This window comes from Centropristis striata, chromosome 11 (assembly GCF_030273125.1).
Source record: "Centropristis striata isolate RG_2023a ecotype Rhode Island chromosome 11, C.striata_1.0, whole genome shotgun sequence".
NCBI lineage: Eukaryota > Metazoa > Chordata > Actinopteri > Perciformes > Serranidae > Centropristis > Centropristis striata.
The window spans coordinates 24,747,884-24,775,867 of NC_081527.1; the positions used below are offsets into that span (position 1 = coordinate 24,747,884).

General features: G+C 41.1%; 1 protein-coding gene across 2 annotated transcripts; it reads right to left on the reverse strand.

Moving 5' to 3' along the window:
- xkr4 (XK related 4) lies at window positions 1-27,722 on the reverse strand. 2 transcript variants are annotated; one of them, XM_059343931.1, is made up of 4 exons: window positions 27,028-27,722; window positions 12,745-12,944; window positions 7,226-7,580; window positions 1-4,295 (listed from the first exon to the last, which is right to left on the reverse strand). In XM_059343931.1, the coding sequence occupies exons 1-4, from the start codon at window positions 27,720-27,722 to the stop codon at window positions 3,695-3,697; spliced, it is 1,851 nt and encodes a 616-aa protein (XP_059199914.1). In that variant the 3' UTR covers window positions 1-3,694. The 2 variants fall into 2 exon arrangements, with proteins under 2 accessions (XP_059199914.1, XP_059199915.1); XM_059343932.1 differs by having other exon boundaries at window positions 27,002-27,108.
- Between the last annotated feature and the right edge of the window lie 262 nt (window positions 27,723-27,984).

Here is a 27,984-nt window from a genome sequence, read left to right on the forward strand (position 1 = left end):
TTATTTCTTCATGATGTCACAAGTTAAAAACGAAGCAGTGTCATGCCCTGCCATCAACTTCCCTTGAAAGTCCTGGCTTGAAACTACATGCCAGTTTTTGTTTGATGATAATAGGTAAAACCGGAGATAATGTGAAACATATTTAGTATAAAAACAGAGAACTAGATATTTTCCTAATTGTATCTCTTATGTTATTTTTGCGACCTGTGTTCACATTTGCAACATTAAAAATTCTTAATTGGACATGATTATGTTTAGAAAGTTAAAAAAAACAAAAACATTTTAGATATCTGATTTGATGTTTTTTGTTTCTTTTGGGTTTTCAAATGTTGATCCAGTAAATTTAAGAAAAAAGAATAGTTTTCAAGTCATATAGGTGAGGTTGTGCTGAAAAAATTATACCAACACGGCATGGTAAACATTAGTAAAGTGGCAAAATGAAAAATATTAAAAAACTGATCACCCAAGTCAGTTTAGGGTTAACTAACATTTTGACCTAACTAGAAAACTAGAAAACTTGAGTTCAGATTTTAAATAAAACTTGTCATTGATTTTAATGTCTATAATCTTATTTTTAAGGATCCCAAGACCACCATGAGGACAAGTCTTACATTTTCAGCACCACTGTCTGAATGCCGTTTAATGACCTCATAACGTTACTTTGTCCGTAGGGGCCACTAGAAGGCCCTCGACCTTTAGGCCTCGTTCAGACTGCCAGCAAAAATCTGATTTTTAGCCCATCCAGATTGGAACTGGATGGCTCTTTTGAAGTCTGAACAGTCACAAATCACATGGAATCCGATTTTTGCAGACCGGATCGAAACCACCTTCATGAGGTAGTTTCAAATCGCATTTGGACAGATGCGTCTCAGTCTGAACCGCTCCAAACACTCAGATCGGTTTTGACTGTCCGTGACGTCCACCGGCAGCCGCGCCCGACTCATGCGGGCCCGACGGGGTCCATCCACCCGGTTTCTCCCCTGGTGCGTCTGAGATGTTCTGCACCTCTACTGGACAGCGATAAGGCCAATATACTGAGGTGACATGCCTCCATCATGTTTGTTGTTGTTGTTCTTGTCGATGTCGCAATTATATGACGTCAGACGATCTGACGCCGTTACTACAGCAACCTGTCAGATCAGTCAATAATGTGGCCCAGTCTGAACAGAGCCATATCCGATTTGGACACTTGCTAAAAACAGTGTGGACAGTCAGCCCTAAAAATCGGATTTGAGTTGGAATCTGATTTAAATCAGATTCGCCTGCAGTCTGAACGCGGCCTTAGTCTGGTCTGATCAACAGCTACATATCAACTCACTGGATGACAGGATGGTTCAAATTTGATTATTACCTTGAAAAGGCTTTGTGCCAGAATCACAGCGTAGCTTAAGTCCAAGGCACTCCTTTTAAGTCCTCTCCCCTCCAGCTCTCTCTGGAGACTTTAACAGCTGTCTTGACCTATTTCTCCATTGACCTTTTGAATCCAAATATAGCATTTTTTCTGTGTTCCCTTTGCCGTGTTGATTATGAATGCAAACTCGTTGGGATGAATGTTTGTGTCTATTTTGTTACAGTAATATTCAAGCAGTGTCCACACAGATTTTTAAAAAAGTGGCAAAAACGATGAATGTGACAGAGAGAGAGAGAGAGGTGTGTCGTGTCATTTATAGTCAGTGCTGTGACTGGCCACCAGTGCAAGGAAGAACATTGTGCCATATTTGATATTGCACCGTTTTTAAGTTTAGTGAAATAAATCTATATCTGTTGGAATTTATCTTGTTTTTTGGGATCTACACCCAACTGCAAACATTGTTTTTTGTTTGTTTCCTGTATTAGAGGTCCCCCACTGAAAATATATGGATGTAATAGTTACCTTCCCCAGACCATGATATGTGATAAAACAGGGGGTCTTGTATCAAGCTTACACCACAAAAAAAAAACAAAAAAAACACAGACAGTAAGTCCAGTACCCTCTACAACAACTCTGAGTTAAAACTAACTGTATCTTGTAGACCTGGTGGTTGGTTTAGTTTGGCTGAGTCGGCTGCTTGTCTGGTTTTTCTCTTCTCCATCCTCAACTCATTTCCATTTCCTGTTCATTCTGTCTTGTCCTTGTCTTTGCTGCTTTGAACTTTGCTGCCCCACCTGCACACCATATTACTCCAAGCAAAGATCAGTATCATTTCCAGTTTTAGGATGTTTGACTGCACATTTTTGAGTTGAGCTGCCAGGAAGATGTTTCTTGGCATTGTGTGTGTTTGACTTACTTCCATAATGGAGAAAGATAGTGGGGTTGTTTGGGTCCAGCTCCCCCCTTCTTTGCTGCTTCCTATCATTCCTTCCTGCCAGGTTTAGTTTATTTATCTAAACAAAACACAATGACTGAGTATAGATGCTACTTTTACCACTATCTTCATGTAGTTCACTTGCTGTCTGACCTTCCAGTGTAGACCACAATAATCCCAGAGGAATGAAATGTCTTGGTAAGGGAAGAAGGTTTTGGACTCCCCAGGCATCTCTAATGCCGGGTTCAGACTACACCATATTGTTGTCCGTTGCAATGGTCAACGTTTGAGAGAAGGTGATTATAGAGTCATAACTTCTTGCTGTGACTTGGCCAAGAGACACGAAATTAGTCCCAAGCAATCCAACCATGTCGTCTTTCTTGACACCTGTGATGTCATCCGGAAGGTGGTGCTACGAAAACCAATGAAAACAAACAATGGCGGTGTTTATGATGCAGGCCGTCTATTGTTCGCAAAAGCCTTAAAAATGGCAGTGACTGTCCTGTTTCACAGTGCCACTTGCAGCACCAGCATCATTACTCTGGTACTTCACCAGTTTACAGTTGTGCATGAAAGAGCACTCTGTACTCATATTGGTCAAAGTCATGGACATAAGAGAACATTGTGAAGAAAAAGGTGACATGCGGCATCAGTTGTTGTCCTTCATGACACTTAATGGGATGATCGATTGTCATGTCACCTACACATCTGAGCCCATGCCCTACATGTGCTGGCTCTGGCAATACTCAGGCTTATATCATGTAGTCTGAACCTGGCATATTGTGTCCCAACTCCTCAGAATCTAGAGAACATTTCCAAGGAAACTTTTTGGCACTAAGAACAGGAGCAATAAGTGTGATGGAGTATTGATGGAAGTAGCCACCGAGTTGTGGCTGCTATGCGACCACTTCATCAGAACTTCCGTTTACGTTGGACGTTCCTAATGATGCTGAAGGAGGAATTGTTTCCTGGTGTCCGGCGACTTGTCTGGGTGGATGTGAATATTTGCTTATTTTATCCGTAACTTTCCCAACCGTAACCAAACAGTGCATCAGCTTCCTGTTTGGTCTGAGCAGAATTTCAAAGCACTCTGTTCATTTGCATTCAGGTTTTACCAGACAGAATTTCCCTGATGAGCGGAAGTAAAAATAACAGCAAAAACCTTACAAAGAACCTCAACACATCCGGTGATTTCAACTGCACTTGTGACAAATTGCTCCTCCAATCACCACCAACAAGGTTGATGCTCCTGGGTGAGTGTTGATGCTGAGGAATACAAAAAGTGATATGAGAGTGGAATTGTTGGTAGTAACAAATTCTTATTGCCACAGTCCCTGTTTCTGTTTCTGTGATAGCAGGATAATCCTCTAATGGCTGCACCCTCCATGGGTTCTGAGAGCAGGGTGGGACTATAGTGTGGTCTCGTATTCCAACCTCTCTTGCACCAGAGCGTCATCTTTATACTGCAGCCGTGGAGGAGTCAGTGAGCAGTCTATAGCCAGGATGGCTCTGCGTATACTGCGGTCGAGGACATGACGCTCCCAAGCTGGGTAGCGGTTCCTACAGAGGTCGATCTTGATGACAGTCTCATCAATGCGTGGAGCACGAGACGATGGCGTAGATGGCATTGTGGGTCGGACCTGAAAAATTGGCATGCAGCCATCCCGCTCAGAATACTTCCCCATGTCCCGCTCCAAGGTTGTGGTGGCACCTCGGTTGGAACGTAGTGAGTTGGTGGCTCCTTCTGATGGTAGTGTGGAGAACTGAGCAGTGGGATCCAGGTCGAGACCCTGGCCACTCGGCGAGCGGCTAAAGCGTGGCCCATTGGGGTGAAAAAAGGCATAATACATAAGCATGAAAACCACACCGGTGAGGAAACTGCTGAAGATGACGCAGAGTGCTGGCACTGCAAAGGCGTCAGTGGTGGGAGGCGAGCGGTAGAGATACCACAACGCACTGAGAGCTGCATTCTCCACAAGAATCACCAGGTAGTAGATGAACAGCCGACACCTGCACAAAGACATAGTAAAATGAAATACATCAGACCGATTGAACCAGATCAGAATAGCAAAGCATATAGCAGTGCTGTATTATTTAGCAGGACGATACACAGCAGTAGGTCCAACGCCGACATCTGCACAACTCCACAAAGATTTAAATCACCAGAGGAAAATTCTTAATGTCTTTGGACATTAAACTGCAAAAAAGGTGTCTAAAAAGAAGATAAAATCACTAAATCTGAGGGAAATGATCTTGCTGCATGGACAGATAATTTTACTTGACAAGCTTTCTTGAATTAAGATTATTAAATCTAGAAATAAGCATGTTGAAAAATATAAATTTTTTCTTAAAATAAGAAATTAACTCTTAAAACAAGATAAATTAAAGCTGCAAGCAGCGATGAAATGGCCGGAGCAGAGTGCACTGCAAATTATTTGTTTCTTACCAAGATAAAAAAAACTTTAGATTATAAGTGTTACATAATTTATCTTGTTTTAAGAGGTAAATATCATACCCTTTTACCTCCTACCAAGCCCTCCTTTTATCCTTTATTTATATAATTTATTATGAGCAATGTTTTTTTAAGTGTGGAGAATAATAATTTAAAATCAAAAGATTTGTGGGGAGATATCTCGCTTCCTATGGTTTTATTTTCTCCTATATTTAAAGTCTTTGCTCCTTGTTCTTTTTTTGTTTTTTATTGATGACTTATGCTTTGAATATGATTAATTCCACATACAATTTTAATGACCATCATTATTATGAATATTTGTATATAACAACTCTGACTCTTGTTTTTTTGTATATTGTCTTTTCACTTGACATTTTTCATTTAAATTGTACTGTATTATCTGTATGTGTTCTCTATGACATTTTGTATGTTGTAAATGTGTGAAGGAGGAGAAGAAAGGGGGTCAAATGACGTCATATTCTTGGTGTACAACACATGCGCAGTCTAATTGGAGCTGTAATGTTGGAGGGTTACAGCAGAGAAATAAAGGGATGGCTTCCATCCAGGTGCTCATGGGGTCTACTTGGCCCGACACATCCAAGGTGTTCTGATTGTGCGCCGCCTGTTGAGCCTTTTGGCAGGTGAAGGCCAGATTTTATATTGTACCCCAGGAAAATGTTGTCTTATGACCCTGTGTCTTCTGCTCCTTCTTCTTTACTCCTTTCAACAGATGCGGGAGGTCCAGGTATTTTTATGCACAGAAGACAAACTTTTTTGGCTTCATGCACCACTGAGCAACTTTCATAGGGAATAAGAATAACTAGAAAATTTCCTCTGGGGAAATTTTGAAAGGGCCACGGGGGCTACTGCCGGTGTGTGTACACTATGATGAGATTCTTCAGAGATTTCAAACTATGCCCTTTAACCTCAAAATGTGTGTGTGTGTGTGTGTGTGTGTAATTAAAATCACATAAAGTGACTTACGTCGCGAAAAAATTGTATTCTGTAGAGAAAAGTAATAGCACACCGATCCCGATGTATAATTTGTCCTGCAACTCTTGAAGTTGTAGGACTAGTATCGGGACGAAATTGCGTCCGGAAGAGGAAGAAGAAGAAATCCACAGTATAACAGTAGTCGCCTCGATTGCGATTGCCCCGAGGCCCTAATAACACTGTTTCCAGTTCTCTTTATACACCCAATAGGGTGATTCTCAAGAAGCCAGTCTAAGCTATAACTGTGAAGATTATAAGGACATATTTAATTAAACTAAATATATTTCACTTTTATATGAATAAACAATATAGCCATACTGGGGCACAATTCATTCTTTTGTGCTTAAATAATATTTTCTATATTTTTAAACATATTTTTTATTCACAAATTCATTACTGTAATGCGTCCAGATAAAAATGTCATGGTTTTCCCACACTGATATACAATAAGTATTTAATAAACTTTATAAAATGAAATATACATTGGTTTAAAAATGTATAATTTAACAGAATATAATCAAACATAATGGTTTTTAACGACGTATAAAGAACAAAATCTGAATGAAAATTGATGAGAAAAAATTATTAAATGTTACGGTAATGATAGAATTGTTTGCATTAAAATATGTGTATATTTTAATAACATACATTTTGGGGATACCAGCAAGTTGAGCATATTTAGGCGCTTGTTTTTTTTAATTTAAAAATGTGTTACGGGAATGAATTGTGCTCACAGTGTCTCTAAAAATGTCAGAAAATACCTTAACATTTTCAAATAGATTATACATTCATATTAAACAGTGACTTTAGATTGTATATGTTCTAAAGGGCCAAAGAAAATATGTATTCAATTTTCTTGGATTTTTACTATGAGCTGTACCATGTTCATGAGAATCATCCATGCAGTGCACTGTGCAGGCTCAGACAACAGCCTCTCTCCATACAAGGGACGTCTCTCTCTGTCTATCTCCAACAAGAATCCATGGAAATCATGGAAAACAGGATAAAAACCAGATATCATGGATTGCTCAGTGCACTGATGATGGTCCGCCTGCTATTTGTAACACTATTTACAACACATGTTGCAAAAGCCTCTTTAAGATATTGAACGCTGTTATGACAAGTACGCACAGCCACAGGCTAGCTATGGTTCGTGGATAATCCGGTGGCTACAGCTAACAGCTAACATCAAAAACAACATCATGGATTTATGGATCTTTAGGGGATTTATTGGTTTTATAACGTCTCCAAAATGACATTGTTGTTATATGCTGGATTACAAGGATTATAAAATGTGTTTGTCAGCCTCTTAAGCTATCAAATTTTTTTGTCTCCTTCAAGTGAGGGTTTAAAGAGGCACTAATTCAACTTTTTTTACAATAAAAAATAAAGCAATTGCATAATAAAAAAATAATTGATAACTTCAATTAAATAAACATTCATTTTAAAAGAATCAAGCCACTGAAGCAGATGTTTGAGCATTGAGCATCCTCACCTTGTCCGTCCCTCCTTGACGTTAAACCAGGAGAAGATGTAGATTATGCCCACTACCATGTCAAACACGATCTCCTCCCACTTGCTGATGCAGAAGTCTGTCTCACAGTGGACAATCCAGAAGGTCATGATGCACCAGTGCAAGACAATAAAGATGCCAAAGTAAAGTTGAAACACAGAGGCAAACAGGGCAAAAGTGATGACCCTCGCAGCAATAGTGAAAAAGTGCCAGCAGAATTGGATGATGACAGCCAGGTAGCTGATGGGCTTCTTGTCATCTCGAGACTCCCGCAAGGCCTTCTGGTAAGAGGCCAGGGCCCAGGCCAGAGACACAAGGGAGGCTGCAGCAGTCATACCTGCAACAGTCAAGCACACACCATGCAATGATTTCAGTGCCACATAATGGGACCAACACAGACACCAAGACAATTTGGAAAATATGCTTTTCAAATTTGGTACTTTTATCACAAAATGAACCAGTTTTATGATACATTAAACATCTTCTGAAAGCCCTTCATGATGCTGTGATTATCCCAGAGGTCACAGTAAAGCTCATTTATTACAATGAGGTCAAGATTCAAGAAATTCCCTCATGGGCTCTTATGGGAACTGACATCATCCGACATGAATTAAAGTGGGCTCACTGGAACCAGAAGGAGGTCAGCTTTCTAGTGATAGCCAATTTATGTAATTTAAAGCCTGTTTAAGGTTGGGGAAAAAATAAAAATTTTATGCATGAGAAAAACAATGTGGTTTTTGCCTTAAACTGTATGTTATCAGCATAAAGTAGACATGTCTGTAAAGAGGAGACTCGTGGGAACCCAGAGGGCCCATTCGTTGAGATAACATGATGCCAGACGTCAAATGACCACTTTGAAAATCGCAATGCCAAACTGCCCTAGCAAAAAAAAAAATGGCATGCTTTTTACCAATGTATTCCTTATACCTTCTAGTTTCATTAGATATATATGATGTGAAAATTAAGCCCGCTACAACTCTGTGCGGAACATAGGAATGCCAAGGGGTTCCATTTATTATTGTAACATGCAGAGGCAATCTCACCATTTTGTTTCATTTTCTTGAATTTTTTATTGTTTTACATTGTCATAAAATATATTTTCACTTTTATGTAATTAATATTTGTGGTGTTGAAAACCTGTAAACAGTAGCTTGGAGGCGGCCCAGGTTCTATCTACTCGTAACAGCTGGCCGCCATTTTCCAAAATGGCCGCCATGGTCATCAGATTGCGAATATGCGATGGTCCAATATCCAGTCTTTTACTTATTAAGCTATATATGTACCGAATTTGGTGCTTTAATCACAAAATGAACAATAGGTTAGCTATGCTGCCCAACTATTTCTGCCCGCCCATAGCTACCAATGCTGACATAGCACTAAGTAGTTCTTCTTAGATCCCAAATATACATCACTGATGTGTCAAATCATGGAACTGGAAGCATGAAAAACAACAGATAGTGATCAGGTATATTACCATAACACTGAATCTGCCTTCAAAGAAAAAGGTATATATTATATTGCTGTCTGTGTATAATAATGTGTTACACTACTTCAGTGTTAACTTTCATTGAAATAACTTCAGAAATAAAACTAGGCATTCTCAAATGGACATGGGTAATCATGTTATCAACGCAGAGAAGCTCAAGTTCCTTGCAGTTCATTACTAATCCACTCCAGAGGACAGTATTGTATTGTTCTTTGGCAGTAAAAGGGCTGACATGGTGCAGAGGTAGTGCTTCATATGCTGGGTTTTTATGACAATATCTGTACAACAATTTAATCTATTTGATCTGTTTGACAGTTTTTTTCACCAGGAGCAACGGCCAGGGGATGTTTGTGAAATGTATGGCTGTATAAATGATCTTGTCACTGCTCATTCTGACAGCAGTAGAGCAAGGAGGATGTGGGTGCATGACGTGCAGTTGTTAGGACCACATTAGTAATCATCAAAAACTAATGGACAACATTGCAACATAACAAGCCAGCTAATAACAATGGTAATTTCTTACTTTATCTAATAGATGGTAGAGTTGGCCCTTACTTGCCCATACTTATTGGTAAACGCCCATTCAACCGGCTGACAATGTTGAAATCGTCTACTCCCCGCAAGTATTCCCGCTAGTTCATAAAAACCTTCTCAAAGCAAACTTGCATTATAAAATAATGCACATAAAAACTTGGTTTGGTAATTCATGTATTTATTGAACTATTCCAATTATAATATATAATATTTAGGGAATATCTAAAGATATCCATCCATCCATCCACCCATCCATCCATCCATCGATTTTCTTCTGCTGATCTGGGACCCAGGGCAGTAGGCTAAGCAAAGTATTCCAGGCATCCCTCTCACCCAGCCGCATCGTCCATCTCCTCCTGGTGCACCCCAAGGCATTCCCAGGCCAAACGAGAGATATAATCCCTCCACCGTGATCTGGGTCTTCCCGGGGCCTCCTTCCAGGTGGCCATGCCGGTAACACCTCTAACTAGAGGTGCCCAGGAGGCATGATTAACAGATGCCTGAGCCACTTCAGCTGTTCGACACAAAGGAGCAGGCTCTACTCAAAGCTCCCTCCGGATGTCTGAGCTCCTTACCCTATCTCTAAGGCTGAGCCCAGCCACCTCACGGAAAATACTAATTTCAGCCGCTTCTATCCGTGACCTCATTCTTTTTTGTGCACTACCCAAAACTCATGACCATAGGTGTTGGTTGAATCATTGATTAACCAGTAAATCAAGAGCTTTGCCTTCTGTCTCAGTTCATTTTTCACGGTCTGGTACAATTGCACTTAGCATCACTGCTGACGCTGCACCAAAATGCCTGGTAAACTCACGCCCTGTTCTCCCCTCACCCGTGAACAAGACGCTGAGATACTTGAGTCCACAAAACACATGTACGTAGACTAGATCAGCAAACTCCTATGACCCCTTCAGCAGTCAAGGGTAAAGAGCTGCTCCACTGTTCACGGCCAAGACGAAAGCCATTGTTCCTCCTGAATCTGAGGTTCAATAATTGGTCGAAGCCTCCTTTCCAGCATCATGGAGTAAACTTTTCTGAGGAGGCTGAGCAGTGTTATTCCTTTGTAATTGGAGAACAACCTCTAATCCCCTTTTTTGAAAATGGGAACCACCACCCCGGTCAGCCACTCCACAGGCACTGTCCCAATGAAATACCCAACAATGTCCAGAGCCTTCAGCATCTCAGGACAAATCCCTTCCTGTCAGAGAGATGGAGATGGCAGCTTTTTAACGACCTTGCCGACTTCTGCCAGGGATATTGATGAGTCTTCCCCTGAGTCTTCAGACCCTGCCTCCTCCCCTCCACTGAGGGTGTGTCTGTTGGATTAAAGTGTTCCACCGTCCGACAATATCCCCAGGTCGGGTCAGCAGGTCTCCTCTGCTGCTGAGCACAGCTTGAGCCTAGCCCTGCTTTCCCTTCCTGAGTAGTACGACGGTTTTCCAGAACCTCCTTGAGGCCAACCGAAAGTCTTCCTTAATAGCCTCCCCGAATTCCTCCCACACTGCTACAGCTACAGCCCTTCTGGCAGAACGGTACCTATCTGCTTCTTCCAGAGAGCCCTGGGACAGCCAAGCCCTAAAGGCCTCCTTCTTCAGCTTGATGGCCTCCCTCACCACCAGCTGATTCTTAGGTTGCAACCACGACAGGCACCAACAACCTTCCGACGGAAGCTCCTGCCATCCACATCCACAATGAAACATGGCCCACCTGGACTCCATGTCCCCTGCCTCACCTGGAATGCATTGTTCCGGAGGTGGGAGTTGAAGACCCTGCAGACAAGGGCCTCCTTGATACCTCTACATTCACACTGGTGGTCGAGGCTTCCTTCAAATGGTTGCATTCACAGCCATGGTGAGACTTTGCTTTTTGCTGATCCAGGAACTGAGGCTACCAAAAAGGACTTTTTGACCTTACAAGCTGGTGTATTTGTCAGTTGCATAGTCTTTTGCAGGAGGAGCAAGGGGGGGTTAGTGGCTCATGCATGTTGATCAATCAATTTCACGTTGATTGAGATGTATCAAAAAAACGTGAGCATAACCAGGCATGAGAATGGTTTGATGCATGTGTGATGTCTTTGCCTATGCACTTTTGATTTTTGTGAGTATGCCATCTTTTAGTATGAAAGCCCCTCAGGAAGGGGAGTCACTGCTGTGCCTTCTTTACTACTGCGGTGGTAGACCAAGCCCCAATGGGAAAGCTAGCTTACCACATAGGCCAAGCTTTGGCGAGTCTCATTTTCAGTTGATTTGGTTACCAAAAAAAATTCAACTAGTTTCCCAGCATAAGTTGCGTAACTTAGCTTGAACTATGTTGAATATGATAATGGAACAGAATCAACTGGATAGAATAACTTATTTTGTACTTGGAGATACTTGGACCCTGGAGTCCCCATTTGTGTTTTGTGGATCTGTATCTGCAGTGTTCTTTCTTACTGTCTTTTATGAGTTATTTAGTTTTTTAGGGGGGTTTGGGATGAGAGTGCTTCCGGACACAGTCTTTGGACTCCATTCCTGTAGGCTTTCTCCTCTCCTCTTGAAATAAGTCTAACCACAGTTGTGTTGTCCTGTCACACTTGTTGTGGATTATTAACCAAAAAGTAGTTATTGATCTCCCTCATATAGGTTGCTTTAGCATCATTGATGCCTTTGTTGGCTCCAGCAGCACTGCCAGTGTTATGGACCTTGAGAGGAGTTTTGACCTCTTTTGGTATCAATGCATTCTGATTGGTGTACACCTGGATGTACCTGTCGAACATTGTTAATACAGTTCTATGTGTAACAGATTACAGTAGATGTGTACTCCTTCAAGTCCTTATCCACAAATGTCCCAAATAGTCCCTTTAAAACAATACTGCAGTTAGGAAGTTTCTCTAGGCCATGTCTCTTTGGACAGGGGTTGTGGTTTCTTCAGGGGGGTGTGTTGGGGTCAAGAGCATGGGTAGGTTATCTGACTGGCCTTGCCGTGACAGTATTGAGGACCTACAACCGTTCCACATTTTTGAATAAGTCTTGTCTATTGCACCCCCCAAGTAGCACATTTAATGTGTTGTTGAAATTTGGACAGGGAGCAGCATTCAAATCTGCATGGTAAGAATCATCAACTATGATATGGGTTGCTTTAGGATAAGTGCCTTGTTGTCAATCTATAGCAATGAGCAGGTAAAACTATTCTAACCTGTGGCATAACATTAAACTCGGTGGATCTGGACATGGTAATATGACTGGGCATAGTATAAGCACAGCATTAGCTCATGGCTAAGCATAGGACTGCTTAACTTTAACAGTACACCTTTAATCAGTCAATCAATCAATTGATAGCAAACCCCATTTGGGACTCTCATTGGTTGGATTGGGGTTAGGCCTTTAGTTGTAATGGCTCAGCTTAGGTTTGAGGGCTTGGGAATGTATCACATCAATGAGAATCCTCTCAAGGATAGTAAGTTGTGTGTGTTGATTAGCGTGCTTTTGACTGAGTGTGTTACCTTGCACAGGCTGGAGCTTGTGTGTCTGTATAATGATGCACAGCTGCAAAACCAGTTGTGGAGCACTCTCCAGAAAGGTGGCGAGTAGGTGCAGCATGCTCACATCTGCAAATTCAAAGACCATCCTCCAATAGTAACGCCAGCGATCGGTCTCCACACTCTGACGACTCCGAACGCCCAGGTAGATGGTATGAAAATACCTGGAGGAAATGGGGGACGGACATCAACCAGACATAATAAAACATTGCATATAACAAATCATCAAAAAGGAGAAAGGCACATACACTGAACTGAAATTTTCTGAACTTAACTCTTCTCCTCACCTTCTTTTCTTTTTAGCATACCTGAGAGATAATCAATAATAAGGTATTCTTATCAGGTTGATCACCACATACCAAATATACCTGCCTCTTTAACAGCGTTCAACTTAAATTGATTTATGCAACACAGCTGGGTTCAGTGAGAGGGACTTGAGAGCAATTGTTGCCAAAATACAAAATTAACAACAACAAATGCAATGGCCCTGAAGGTTAAAAGGACTGAAAATTAGGACTTCAACAATTTGAATATAGCATTTAGAAAACTTCACCATCACCTTTATAATTCACGAGTTGATTAATTTAAATTATTAAGTGACTGTTAAATTGATTAAGTTACTATTATCATTCCTTTAATTGTTTGGTTTCTTTTGCTTATTATTTACTATCTTACTTATTTTCCTCACTCTATTCCAACCCATCTTAAAACCACATCAGTGAAACATTTTCTTAGATTTTTTGAGTGATTTTTTTTTTAATATTGTAAATGGACAGCACTTGTATTGCTCTTTTCTAGACTTAGTGACAACCAAGGTTATAAGTATAATAACCTTGGTGCCCACTCAAAACACAACAGACAGCGTTCATTCACCCATTCACACACACATTCATACTGGTGGCAGAGGCTACCCTACATGGTGCCACCTGAAGCAGGAATTCATTCACTGTGGCAGTGTTGTTCAATTGATACTAAAGCAGTATCAGTGCAGTTCAAGGATACTTCGACATGTAGGCTGCCATGGTCAGGGATCGAACCACCGACCTTCCGATCAGTGGGCGACATTCAGCTGCCCCTCATCACTTCCTTGTTGCTGATCTCACAGTCTCACAAGTTCAAGTACACCAGCAACATCTATATCTGAAGGAGACAGCAATGGTCTCCATCAGATATATCTGAGCATTGCCTATGTGCCTAACAGCAGCTCAGAGTACCTGGTACCAATATCCAGTCTCTACTCGAGGACTTTAACACTCATGTGTGTAACAATAAAGAAACTGGGAAGGCTGTGATTGGGAGGAACGGCCTTCTTGATCTGAAGCCAAGTGGTGTTCTGTTATTAGATTTCCAATGAACACCATGTTTGAGTATAAAGTTGTTCAGTGTACTTTGCACTCTATGGCAAAGATTAATCATCAAATTTATTATTGTTTCATCAGATCTGTAGTGGTATGTCTTGGACATTCAGGTACAGAGAGAAGAGCTGTCAACTGATCTCCACTTGATAGTGAGTTGGAAGCCTAAACATGTAGTGAGGGTTTACTGGGAACGTCTAGCAGGGGCCCATGTCTGCAAGGTCTTCAACTCCCACCTCCACAACAATCTTTCCTGCTACTTTGGAGAGGTTGGGGATATGGAGTACATATGGGCCATGTTTAAAGTCTCCATTGTTGAAGTGGCTGGTTGGAAGTTGGAAGGCAGTCAGTGCCTATTGTGGCAGCAACCTAAGAAGCCCCTGGTGAGGGAGGGCTTCCAGGCTTGGCTGTCTCAGGGGTCCCCCTAAAGCAGCAGATAAGTGCCATTTGGCCAAGTATTACAGTACAGTAAGTACATTATTACAGTAACATTAGATGATGATGAGCTCTATACATGTTAGCTGCTAGCTAAGTTAGCAAACCGCCTAGTGATACCTGCAATTAAATCGACAGCTAACCCTGCCAGCTAGCTAAACACTCTCAACATTCTCTCTCTTGCTCTCTCTCTCTCTGCCTGTGTGTTAGTCAGCCTAGTGAAGACAGTTTAACCAGCCCCTGTCCACACAGCTTCAGAGTGAAACTCACAGACACACCGGGAGTTCTTATGTGTACTATTTTATCTGCAGATTTGCGTTGAAAAATGTTAAGGTTTTTGGCAGTAAGTCATTGCCCACCCGGAAGAGACAGACCACCATTTTCGGGCAGAGATCCATGGCCTCAGACTTGGAGGTGCTGACTCTCATCCCAACTGCTTCACAGTGCAAACCACCCGAATGTATGCTGGGGGTCCCAGCCTGATGAAGCCAAAAGAACCACATGATCTGCAAAAAGCAGAGATGTAATTCTCCAAACTGAAACCCTTCCTCCCCCTGGTTGTGCCTTAAAATCCTGTCCATGAAGACTACAAAAAGATTCTGAGACAAGGAACAGCCCTGCCGGTGGCCAACACCCACTGGGAATGTTTTTGACGTCGAGTTTACGGACATAGCTATTACTTTGGTTATATAGGGACCGGGCAGTTCATAGCAACAATCGCAGTCATAAGACTTATTTACATTACATTACATGTCATTTGCATGCACATTTGTCCAAAGCGATTTACAATAACTGCATTCAAACTTCTCTAAGTCTTGCGAGGGTAAAGAGCTGCTCCACTGTTCCACGGCCAGGACGGAAGCAGCATTGTTCCTCCTGACTCTGAAGTTCGACAACCAGCCAGAACCTCCTTTACAGCACCCTGGAATAAGCTTTTCCAGGGAACCAGAGTAGTGTGATTCCTGAGTAACTGGAACACACTCTCCGGGCCCCTTTCTTGAAAATGTGGACAACCACCCTGGCCAGCCACTCCACAGGCAATGTCCTGAAATTCCCGGAATTTTACAACCCTAATTACCATCCTCAAAAGCCTTCTTCTTCAGGTTATGGAGGTCCTTGATGTTGCTGGTGATCCAGGGCTTGTGATGTGCAAAGCAGCGCTTTCAACTAAAGAAGTTGAGGTAGTCAGTAATGCAGTTTGTAGTCCCCTCAAAGTCCTCACCAAATGACTCCTGCAGCATTTCCCAGTCTGTAAAATTGAAGCAGTCCCTCAGAGCCTCCTCTTCCTCTGAAGGACCGTGTGGTGGTGGGTCGCCTTAAAACAAGAGTCATGTCGTGAGGCTGGAGAAAGTCAAGATTATGATTGGTGACAAGGGGGTGACACTGTAAGCATCCCTGAGACTGTCATGAGGTCGACGGTCCTGATCCTCCAGGTGAGACAATCCACACACTGAAAAAATGCAGGGGGTGTGGAGTCCAGTGTGACATGGTTAAAGTCTATGTAGATCAAGATGCAGGCTTCAGGGTGCAGTGTTTGCAGTCTTGTGATAGTTGAATGGATGATGTCACATGCTGTCTCTGCATGCACCCACGGCTGGTAAGCAAGGACAACAATGGCATGTAAAATTTCATATTGCAAGTGGTAGCGACAAAGTCTGACACCTAAAAGTTTTACATCCTTGCTGCTGGTGGTTATTTAAACCATCCAACCACCACCTTTGTGTTTTCCACATGCCTGCTTGTGGGTGATTGAGGTCTGTTTGCTCTGACTGTAGGGAAGCCAGGTAAATCCAAGTTAGCATCTGGGGTGTTAGTAGTTAGCCACATGTCTGTGAAACACAGCATACTACACTCCATAGGTTAGAATTAAATCTACACAGTGCACGTATAATGTCAAAATGATAGAGGTAATTAATAAGGGAAAAACGCGAAAGAAAGAACTATACATTAGGAGCTACTGGAAAGGCCGCCACTTGTGACAGCGTCTAACAATGCAAAGCAAGTCACCACAAAATGAGTAAGCGGCAGGTGTGAGTCTACTGATCCCAACTTTTGTTTTACCAGTAGTTAAAAAATGTAATTGAGAGCGTGTGAATTGTTACATCCTTATTACAATACTTCACATCTTGATAGTAATTTAATATATGCCATTTGAAAAAGAAACAGTGAATAAAGAATCTAATCAACAGCATAAGATATAAATGTTTCACAAAAAACAGTGCTTGGAAATGGATACAGAACATGTATCCCAACACTTATGTTAGTTATTAGTTATTGTCAGGATGCAGGTTTGGAAAAGTAAAATATCAAACAAAAGAAGATGTTCATTCATTATCCTTAACCGCTTATCTGCACTCGGGTTGCAGAGGGCTGGAGCCGATCCCAGCTGACATTGGGTGAGAGGCAGGTACACCCTGGACAGGTCTCAAGACACATAGAGACGGACAATCAGGCTCTCATTCACTCCTATGGGCAATTTAGAGTCGCCAATTAAACTTAAGTGCATGTTTTTGGACTTGTTTTATTTCTGGGAAAAAGACAATAATTAAACAAACTAAAGAAATAAAAAAACATTGCAGCAAGTGGCATTTATGCCACACTAACATTACGCTCTGCTGATCTGAGAGTGTGGTGCTCTGAATAACAAAACAGTTTCAACAGAGCCTTGGAGCTTGGAGCGACTATTTACCAGCGTACAGAGCCGACCCATACCATGGCTGAAGTCAGCTCGACCACGAGGTCATGCATGAAGGATCAAGACTACACAATAACTCATTTATATAGACAGGGTTGTGAATAACTTTATATTATAGTAGATATCTGATATGTCAACATGACAACTTCCGATGTTTCCATCATTTTTAAAAATCTGTCACTGTCTGAACATTTCTAAGTCATGGCCTGTTTCCTACTAAGTCTTGCACTTATACTTTTTAATTGATTGGGACATTTCTTTTGACCAAGCTGGCTAATTTACTGTATGAATGTGTATCTCAGTCCGGCAGTGCAGTATACCAAATTTGGTGCGGACAGTCCAAAGTACGGTCAAAATCCAAAAAATCAATCATGTTGGCTTTTATTGATCAAGAGGCTTTTTTGTTAAGCACATGTATGCATTGTTTCAAATTTCAAGTAATTCAAAGTATGTAAGTAAAACTTGGGCTTTAAGGGGCATTTTAAAGTTTTCACTTTTACATTAACTATAGCACTGTTACCAGTTAACATGACACTTAATGATCTTGGTTAATGTTTCTTTCATCTAGGTATTGAGATTGGATTCACGAAATTTGGGAAAATCATCATGTTTTTCGAACACCCTTGCTCATTTTCTTCCAAGCTGTGTGCTACATTTGGTGACGATAGTAAAAATCAGTAAGTCACATCAACTGCATGGATTTTTGTATGTACTTATTTTGAATTTGAAGCCAGCAACACATTTTGAAAAAAGTGTAAACCTGGGCAACAAAAGACTGGGAAAGTTGTCAAATGCTCAAAAAACACCTGTTTGGAACATTCCTTGGGTAAACAGGTGAATAGTTAACAGGTGATAGTATCATGACTTTGTTTGAAAGGGGCATCCTCAAAAGGCTCAGTTGTTGGGGGGGTAGGGTAACTGTATGAAAAACTGCGTGGGCAAATAATCAGTAAACAGTTTAAGAGCAATGTTTCTCACTGCACAATTGCAAGGAATTTAAATATTTCTCTTTCTACAATCCATAACATCATTAAAAGCCTGTGGTGTACCACAAGGTTCGACTTTAATTTCAATATACATGCTCCCTCTTGGACACGTTATCCAGCGCCCTAAAGCTACACAGATGACACACAAATATACTAGAGGTGGGAATCACTAGAGGTCTAGTTAAGACCGTTACCAGCATCTATGATGGTATGGGGGTTTGTTGGTATGCATGGCACAGGTATGCACCCTTAATACTGTAAGGTACTACTAGTTTTGGAGCAACATATGTCACCGTCTAGATGTCAAATATGACAACAGAGACCGTTAAGCAACTGAAATCGTCTTTCAAGCAGGAATAGGAAAGAATGTAACTTTCAAAACTTCAACATTGGGTATCCTCAGTTCTTAAACGCTTACTGACTTTTGTGGAAAGAAAAGGTGATGAGATCCTGTGGTAAACATGGCCCTGGCTACAGTTTGAGCTGTGGCAGAAGAATAACAATGAACCAGCACAAACACAATAGGGTTCAGCCGCTTTGGGTCCTGAACCCTGATAAAGTGGCACAATAACAATAGAGTGCTATCCCTTTGTTGTTTGAACCCTACTCTACCCTGCTCTTGCTTGGTTGAAACAAAAACCTGCAGCCACATGGCCTTTTCATGGATCAGTTTCACATCACTGATCTAGGAAGATTTTCAAAAAAGTACTTAGTGCATAGTTAGCGCTAATGGGTACATTAACATATCTGTACAATGTTGAAGGCCAAAAAGAGAGATACATGTTCCTTAACCAAAGTCAAAGGTACAAAAGCTGTACTTGTACTGCCCCAATGACAGGCCCTTGTACCCCTAGAGGTTCAAATGCAGCACATTATTTTTGAGAGTGTAACCTGCTTTCTTCTATTACTCTTTCCAATCCAGAACACACACAAGTCTGCTTATCAAAGGCAATAACACACAGACAGGAAACTGGTTCTCATAACTGCACAGAATTGCTCTGTGAACAGCACAAGTCACACTTACTTACTGATAACTGTAACTATATCACACAAAGCACATATCTCACATGTCAATTTTGACATATCTGACCGAGAGACAGACATAGAAGAAGAAGAAGAAACATTTTGACTGATCGGTCACACGATTGTCATTATTAATGGAACATCATGCACTTCACATGGTAAAGAGCATTGCATTTACTAATGAGATACCAAACAGTTTCACCAAAATTAAACAAAAATGGTAACAAAAAAACCCCAAAAACAAACAGTTTTGGAATCACTTGGCCAGGACCCTGTACTAGAAAGACAGATTAAATATACCCAGTGACTCTTTTCATTCTGTCTTCATTTAAGCTAATCAATGCAATCAGGCTTATCATTCCTACAATGCTGATTATCAATGACAGCCAAGGTTTCCCAATCTAGTCACAAGAAATCTAGTCACTGTGTCTTGCCCCCACCAGGGTGGGGAGAAACTTAGGGTTGATGATTGATGACCAACTCACCTTTTCCAGTCATGTTGTCTCAGTTACCTGGTCATGCCGCTTTGCACTTTACAACATCAGGAAAATAAGACCTTACCTAACTCAACATGCCACTCAACTCCTGACACAAGCTGTCATCATCTCTAAACTTGACTACTGTAACGCCCTCCTGACAGGCCTGCCAGTCTGCACAGTAAAGCCCCTTCAGATGATCCAGAACGCAGCAGTGCTCCTGGTCTACAACCAGCCAAAAAGGTCACATGTCACACCGCTGCTCATTGAGCTCCACTGGCTACCTGTTGCAGCCCGCATCAAATTCAAATCTCTAATGCTCGCCTACAAAGTTGTCTCGAGCACCCTCCTATACGCTATACCTCACAACCGTTGTGCTCTTCCAATGAGCGGCGCCTGGTTCTGCTGCCTGTTCCTTCAAGGCAATCCAAACTCTTTACGTTTCTTGTTCCCCATTGGTGGAACGTACTACCACTACCAGTTCCTACCAGAGCAGGGACGTCCCTCTCTACCTTTAAAAACCTCCTGAAGACCCAGCTCTTCAGAGAGCATCTTCTCTCCTAGCACCACACGATAATTCTGCTCCTTAAAGAATTGTCACTAGCACTTATTGCTGCACTAACAGCTCTTATCACACTATACCTTGATTGTTCCCCTTTTTTCTTGTAAGTCGCTTTGGATAAAAGCGTCTGCTAAATGACTAAATGTAATGTAAATGTAAATGAAAAGGGTGGTGTTTGCAGGAAATGGCCAAGCCCAAACATGGAGAAGCCTACGGTCTTCACAAATGAAAAACAAACTATAATATTACTGAATATAATATATGTTGAAAGCATAATTCAGCCTAAGAGCAACACAATCACAGCTCCTAAATGCAGGAAGGACAGCTGGCAAAAAAATTGCGAACTGTGTGAATGCATATATTATCATTGCAAAAAGGTCAACAAAGCTGCACATCCAGAAGTTGCTGGACAGAAGAAGATGTAAAAGACGTGAAAACTATGTGGTAACTAAATTAAATACATGGGAGCATTATCTATTGTCCAGACTGAGGATATGTTCCTGACTGATCTGTGACAGTTCTGATCTGGAAATGATGCTCTACAGAATAACATGATACTGACCTTTGCAGTGTTGACAGTAATGAGCTCTAACATCACAGACCTAATTTAGAGGCAGTGCGATTGCATACAAAGTTAAAAGAAGATTAATGCATATCCTTTGAACTTTGTCTCTACTCACAAACTCAAAAAAAACGAAAACGTTTTTGACATTTATCAAACTAGAACAGGTCAGCAAAGATGGACAAATTACCTGAAAGTGTTGTCCTTAAATCATCATATAATATTGTCCTTAAATCACATTAATAATCAATAAAACATAAAATGGACTTCCTCTTTTTGATATCACCCAAAATCCCAGAAGAAACGCCGCTTTTCTTTTCAGGAAGGCAACTAAAATAACCATTTCTATAGCTGTTAGTAGTAGAACTGGTCATAGCTGTGCAAAGAGAAATCTTAAGTCGATGAGTGTTTCATCTGTCAATTTTTTTAAAAATTAATCTTTATGTCCTTTGTCTAAAAATAGTGAAAAATGCAGACCAAGTTCATATCTTCAATTGTATTGTTTTGTCCAAACCAAAGAAAGCTGAAAGACATTTGGTTAACAGTGACAGAAAACAGAAAGAAGCAGCAAAGCCTCACATTGTAGGATCTGCAACCAGTTTTACGTAAACTATTAATAATCAAACATTATCAAAATATTTTATGACTGATCTACTAATTTGTTCAACAAGTTCTACACCAGCCAGATGTTTGTTAGGTATTTATCCTGTTGTTGTTAAGATGTACAGATGAGCCAAAGTCTTATTATCTAGTGTGATTCTGTCTGACATATCACCACCAATAGACAAAATGGGTCCAACTTATGAACAAAAACAAACAAACAAATGATTCTATAACAAATTGTATTACAGATTCACAGGTTAATCTTTGTTCAAAATACCAGAAGAATTCTGAACTCTTAACCTGTTTATTCAGGGCTGCTGGGGTCTAAACCCAGTATGAATTATGTGAAAGAAAGGACACGTGGTATGATATAAAAATGTCACCCAGTATATTGCCACAAGGCAGACTTGTCCCGAGTCCTGATATACTACTATACACACTATGGCCCTCATTTATCAAACGAGCGCAGATCTGAGCGTATATTTCGTCTTATGAAAGGGTTCACGTGTGATTTATCAAACGATCGTATCTCTCCAATCACAGCGTGAGAATGATCGGCTGTTGATAAGTGTGGCGGCTCGAAACAAGCGTCATTTGAATACCACGCCCTAATATATAATATATAATATATACCTGATTCAGATGGCTCGCCTTGAGAGTTTACCACACCGAAGGACGCAATACGGCCAAAAAGAGTATATTTTTCCCCCCTAAAGTCATCATTATTAGTTACGTGCACCATTACAAATAACAACAGGAGCAAAATAGACATTTTACAGAAATACGCAGCGACGGAGGTTTATGAAATAAAAGTACTTATAGTTATAAACTCAAACAAGTTCGGTGAATATTTTACTTTTGGAGCACAGACATAAACGTTTCACAGCTTTTCGGTTGCAGCCAGGAGGTAAACAATGTTTTAAAGTAAGTTTTAACAACAAACTGGTTTTGTTTGGCAGCATAAAAAGTGAAAAGGAAGGAAATCAGTGGTGCTGTCAGCAGAGTAGCAGTGGACCATTCAACTCCTGGTGAGGTTGGCATATTTCATTTATACATCTTGATATATAAAGCCTAATAGCAAATATAATATGCTAATATTATTATTATTATTATTATTATTATTATGAAGGAGAGATATTATTCTCTTCTTTACATTTATCAATAATTCTGTCCCAGTCAGAAGTGTGTGGCAGCACTGATTGGAAATGTTTCTATTGGGTCAGAACCGCTGATGAAGGAGACACCGACGCTCGAAGACAACAACATTTAATATCCTCGGCTAGTATTCTGGTTGAAGAATTTCACGGTTGCAGGGTGTATTTATTTTAAATGATGTTTTAATGATAAATGATGTAGCCTAAAATGTATTGCTTTGTCACCATAAAAAAAAAACCCAAAGAGTTTTATCCAGGCCTCGATGCAATAGTCTTAGATCAATTCTCAGACTCAGACGGTAAATGGGGTGCACTTATATCGCTTTTATCCAAAGCGCTCTACACTACACACTATGCTCATTCACCCATTCACACACACATTCATACTGGTGGCCAAGGCTACCAGGGCACACTGGTGCCACCTGCCACTATTGGGAATTCATTCACACATTTGTGGTTCAGTATCTTGCTCAAGGATATTTTGACATGTAGCTGCCATGGTGGGTGATCGAACCACCAACCTTCTGGTTACTGGACGAACGCTCTGCCAACTGAGCCTCAGACGCCCCAGACGTGTGGACTTCACGCTGACTCAGATTTGCGTACACGAGCTGAGAGCAGACTGAGATCTGATCGTACCCTCCGCTCACGTCCACATTGATAAATGCAGAGGTAGAAATGATCGTATGCCCACTTTACGCTCACTTTCTGTCGTATGCTTATTTGATAAATGAGGGCCCTCGTGTGCAGATCAGGATAGAGCAAAGAGTAATTGTTGGTGTTGTGTATTTTTTCATTTTATCCCTGTTGTTTCTCACTAATTCCCATAAAATTCTTCTTCCCAAGAAAAGTTACCATCTTAAACATTTCCCGAATTTAGCAGGTAACTCTATATTGTGAGACTAAATTGTGATGGGCATTTTCTCACATTTGTGGCTCAAATGATAAATCAATAAAATATTTAGCAGATTAATAAAATATATGAAGCCCCATTCTACTCCATTACCTTTCAGAGGGAAAAATTGTTGTAGCCGTAATAATTAGCTAGATTAAGATTTTATAAATGATCACTGTTGGCGTGCAATGCACTGTTATATATAATGATCACCTAACAGCTGGTAAAATGATCTCCACCTCGACCAGCCATGGAAGTGAAATGCTTCTAATTAAGGACAGTACAATTCAATTACATCTTACCATGTAACACTGTCTTAAAGAATAATTTATGCACCCATCACTTCAAGTATGTCTTACTGATAAATATTTATTATATAGGCTGCTTCTTTTTTTTCTCTTTGTCCTGTATCGGGCAAGGATCTATATATGGTAATTTCGGCTGACATCCAAAATGGCCAACCGGTGCCTCTATGTGAGGTCGTAGAATCACATGGATTCAGTGGAAATCCAGCTACGTTACAGACGATATCACCATTGCATCTGACCAATCGGCAGTGGACCGGAGCACATGAAACTTCAGCGTGCTTTCAGAGCAGGCGGCAACCTCCGGGTCTGAGCAGTGAGGCCAACCGGAAGTGCCTTAAGCTGAATTCTACCAAAGATTCCAACAGGGGTCGTTGACGGCGGCTGCAGAAGCATTTGGGTCCATCAATCTCAATATAAACTGAGTCAACTTCTCACTTGATTTACCACCTCAGAGAAAAATTATGAGGACAAAACTATGGTCTCAATCGCTAGTAAAAAATCTTATTCAAGACAATAGGATGTTAATTGTGCAAATAATGGCCCCATTTAGAAGAAAATAGAAGATAAAGAATCGTATTTGGGGCGTGGCTACCTTTGATTGACAGGTCACTAACAAGGCGAGCCACCATCAGAAGAGAAGAGAAGCAATGTGTATCCACGGCAACGTGTCAATAAAGTTTTTTTTTTTTAAAGGACATATACCTGTATTCTCACTTAATGACTGTTTTATTTGAACATTTTGTTCATAAAAAATGCCTTTTTTGCCTCCTTCAGCCAACTGTCTGTGAAATACAACCTACCAAAAACCAACTTTTTTCGATATTTACAGGTTAGACAGTACACTCACTCCCACCTACCTACCTAGCTTTCCCTCAAAACCATGACATTAACCCGATAGATTCCTTTCTTTCTTTTGACCTGTTATCTAAAGGTTCAATGTCTAAATTATACAGAAACATATCCATATTGTCGTGCCCGTCCCTGGATAGGATTAGATCATCCTGGGAACAGGATTTGGGACCCCATATCTGGGACTATATGACGGGCAATACACAAAACTTCACTTTGTGTAAGACATTGTTTGCTTCAGTTCAAAATTGTCCACCAGGCTCACATGTCTAAGACTCAGCTGTTTAGTTTTTAGCCTAGCTTAAGTCCAATCTGTGACAAATGCAAAATGTTATGTTATGTGCGGGATTGTTAATTGTACTTGTTAAACCCTGCACTTCTTGTTTGTTAAAAATAAGGATCTACTGTCTCCTTTGTGATCAACATGAACATGTGTCTGAAAAATCCAAATAAAAAATATTTGAACATCTTTTAACACTGTTACTGTTTTCCTTTTACAAATAACTCAAAAATATACTCTTTTCTCTTGCGGCTGTCAGATAAGCCACCGACCTGCAAGTACTGTGGCAGAAAGGGAAACATTTTGAGGTTGAAAGTGGTCTGAGCTGGACTTGTGTTTTATTTCTTTGTCTGTATATTTGGTATAATTGCCAGTATCGGTACCTCATGAAAAATGAAAGAATGTTACAAATGTCACAGTGAATTAAATGTAAAATTAACAAAACATAAACATCATATTGCTATATACAGACTGACTGAATTTCCCCTAGGGGATAAATAAAGTAATTTTGATTTGATTGATTTTGATTTCTGATATGTGAAATTAACCGTAAAATGTTGTGTATAGATTGTAAAATATAACTGTAAAAAAAACACTTAAACATATTAGTTATTCTAAAATCATTTCTCAAAAACATTCCTTTAATTGTATATGTGTATATCCAATATTGTTCGTCAATACATTTTTATATGTGTTTTTCTTATATTCTCTCCATATACATTATTTATTTATTTATTTATTTATTTTTTACCCTAGAGTGGCCTGGAACTGGTTACTTCATTGACCTAGATTTGCAACATGAAAATGATTTTTTTTTTTAAATGTTCAAGTCACATAAGATATAGATTTAATATCCTCCAAGAAAACTCTAGGGTTGAAATTTTGGATTTCAAAGTATTTTGAGGAGAGCCCTATAAAGAACAGGTGCTAAGGCTGGGTGATAAATCAATATAAAAGATATATTGATGTATTTTAAAGTGTGATATGGTATTAGACCATATTGCATATGTCTATATAGTTGACATTTGCACTGTGATCCTTGCTCCAGACAAGCTGCGGCTTTTATTAAAGATATTTTTTTTATTTAAATGTGCACTTTGATTTCAAAAAAGGTACTCCTGTTGTTACACAGTATTTATGTTCATTTAAACGGTTTCAATAAAACTACTTGTGACATTGACTGAACATTTGCTCTCACTTTGTGATAAAGAGGATATATATCGTATATCGAAATTTAGCCTAAATATATCGGGATATGACTTTTGGTCCATATCTCCCAGCCCTACTGTGCTTCTAATAAAAGACGGGAAATGTTACTTCACGTTTAGCTTAGCTTTCAGGGGCCATTGTTAGGCATACACAGGATACGTCACTTAGCAGTATATCAATATTCAGCCTAAATATATCGGGATATGACTTTTGGTCCATATCGCCCAGCCCTACTGTGTTTCTAATAAAAGACAGGAAATGTTGCTTCACGTTTAGCTTAGCTTTCAGGGGCCATTGTTAGACATACACAGGATACGTCACTTAGCAGTATATCGATATTCAGCCTTAATATATCGTGATATGAGTTTTGGTCCATATCGCCCAGCCCTACTGTGTTTCTAATGAAAGATGGGAAGAGTTGCTTCATGTTTAGCTTAGCATTCAGGGGCCATTGTTAGGCATACAGAGGAGAAGTCACCTAGCAATATACCGATATTCAGCCTAAATATATCGTGATATGACTTTTGGTCCATATCGCCCAGCCCTACTGTGTTTCTAATAAAAGACGGGAAGGGTTGCTTCACTTTAGTTTAGCTTTCAGGGGCCATTGTTAGGCATAGAGAGGATCAGTCACCCAGCAGCCTCGTACAGTATCATGTGTGTTGGCCCTGTAGAGGAGCATGCTGTATGCCAGCTGGTAGCCACGCTGGAAGACTTGGCATCATCTAGGCCACCGTGGTCTAAGCGTGCCAACTACTGATCAGCCCTCTGCTCATTCATTAATTTATTCCACACACATAACTAATGATACACACACCATTATTGTTACCTATCATCCCAAGGCCTGCATCCTACCTCCATATCTGTCCCAACTGGAGGATGTGGATGATGGACTGGCCGAACCAGACGCAGAAGGAGTAGTAGGCCGATCGTTTCCTGCTCCTGCTGCCCGCTGCGGTGCTCGCCGTGCTGTTGGTGGTGGTGTTCTTGCTGGCGGTCGACGCCTGTCTCTGCGGCGTGGTCGGGTGGTGCTGAGCGGTAACGTCGCCGTGTGAGGCCGATCCGCTCAGCAGCTTATTTCCATCCATGTGTGAGCAATCGGCGGCGGTCTCCGCTCCGTCCTCGGTGCTCAGGTCGTGCACGAACCATCTGAAGCTGAAGAGCTGGACCGAGAAGGAGCCCAGCACCACGAAGAAGAGCGTCAGGCCGAACCACCAGTAGTCGCGGCGGAGGTAGTAGTCGATTGACAGCCACACGTCGGTGCCCACATCTGCCAGATACACGGCCACTGCGGCTACGATCCACAGGCAGTCCCACACCGTGTATTTCTGCTGCTCCCTGCCCAGGCGAAGGCACGTCGAGTTGGAGCCTCCCCCGCCGCAGCACCGCGACTCCCCGTTGGCGAAGTCCCCATCCCCGGTTCCTGCGGAGTCGGTCTGGGCTCCCGGGTGAAGCCCCTGCACCGAGCCCGAGTGCTCCGAGTTCTGCAGGGGGGTGAAGGCCACGTCGCTCTTCTTCATTTTCAGGACCCCGTCCGATTTAGCCGCCATTATTGGAAGCTTGTGATATTACTCTATTATTTTTCCCACGTTCCTTCCTTCCTCCTCTGCTCCTCTACACCTGCCTCTCTCCGTCGACACCCTTCTGTGTGTCTCTCATACTCCTCCTCCTCCTCCTCTCTGGGTCGAATCAGCTCCTTCACTCAGCCTCCTGCTCATCCTACAGATAAAGACAGAAAGAGGAGCGAGCAGTGGTTGCTCTGCTATTCTGGCCCATGTCACGTCTTTATTGGACTTCTCCTTCGCTCAGTGT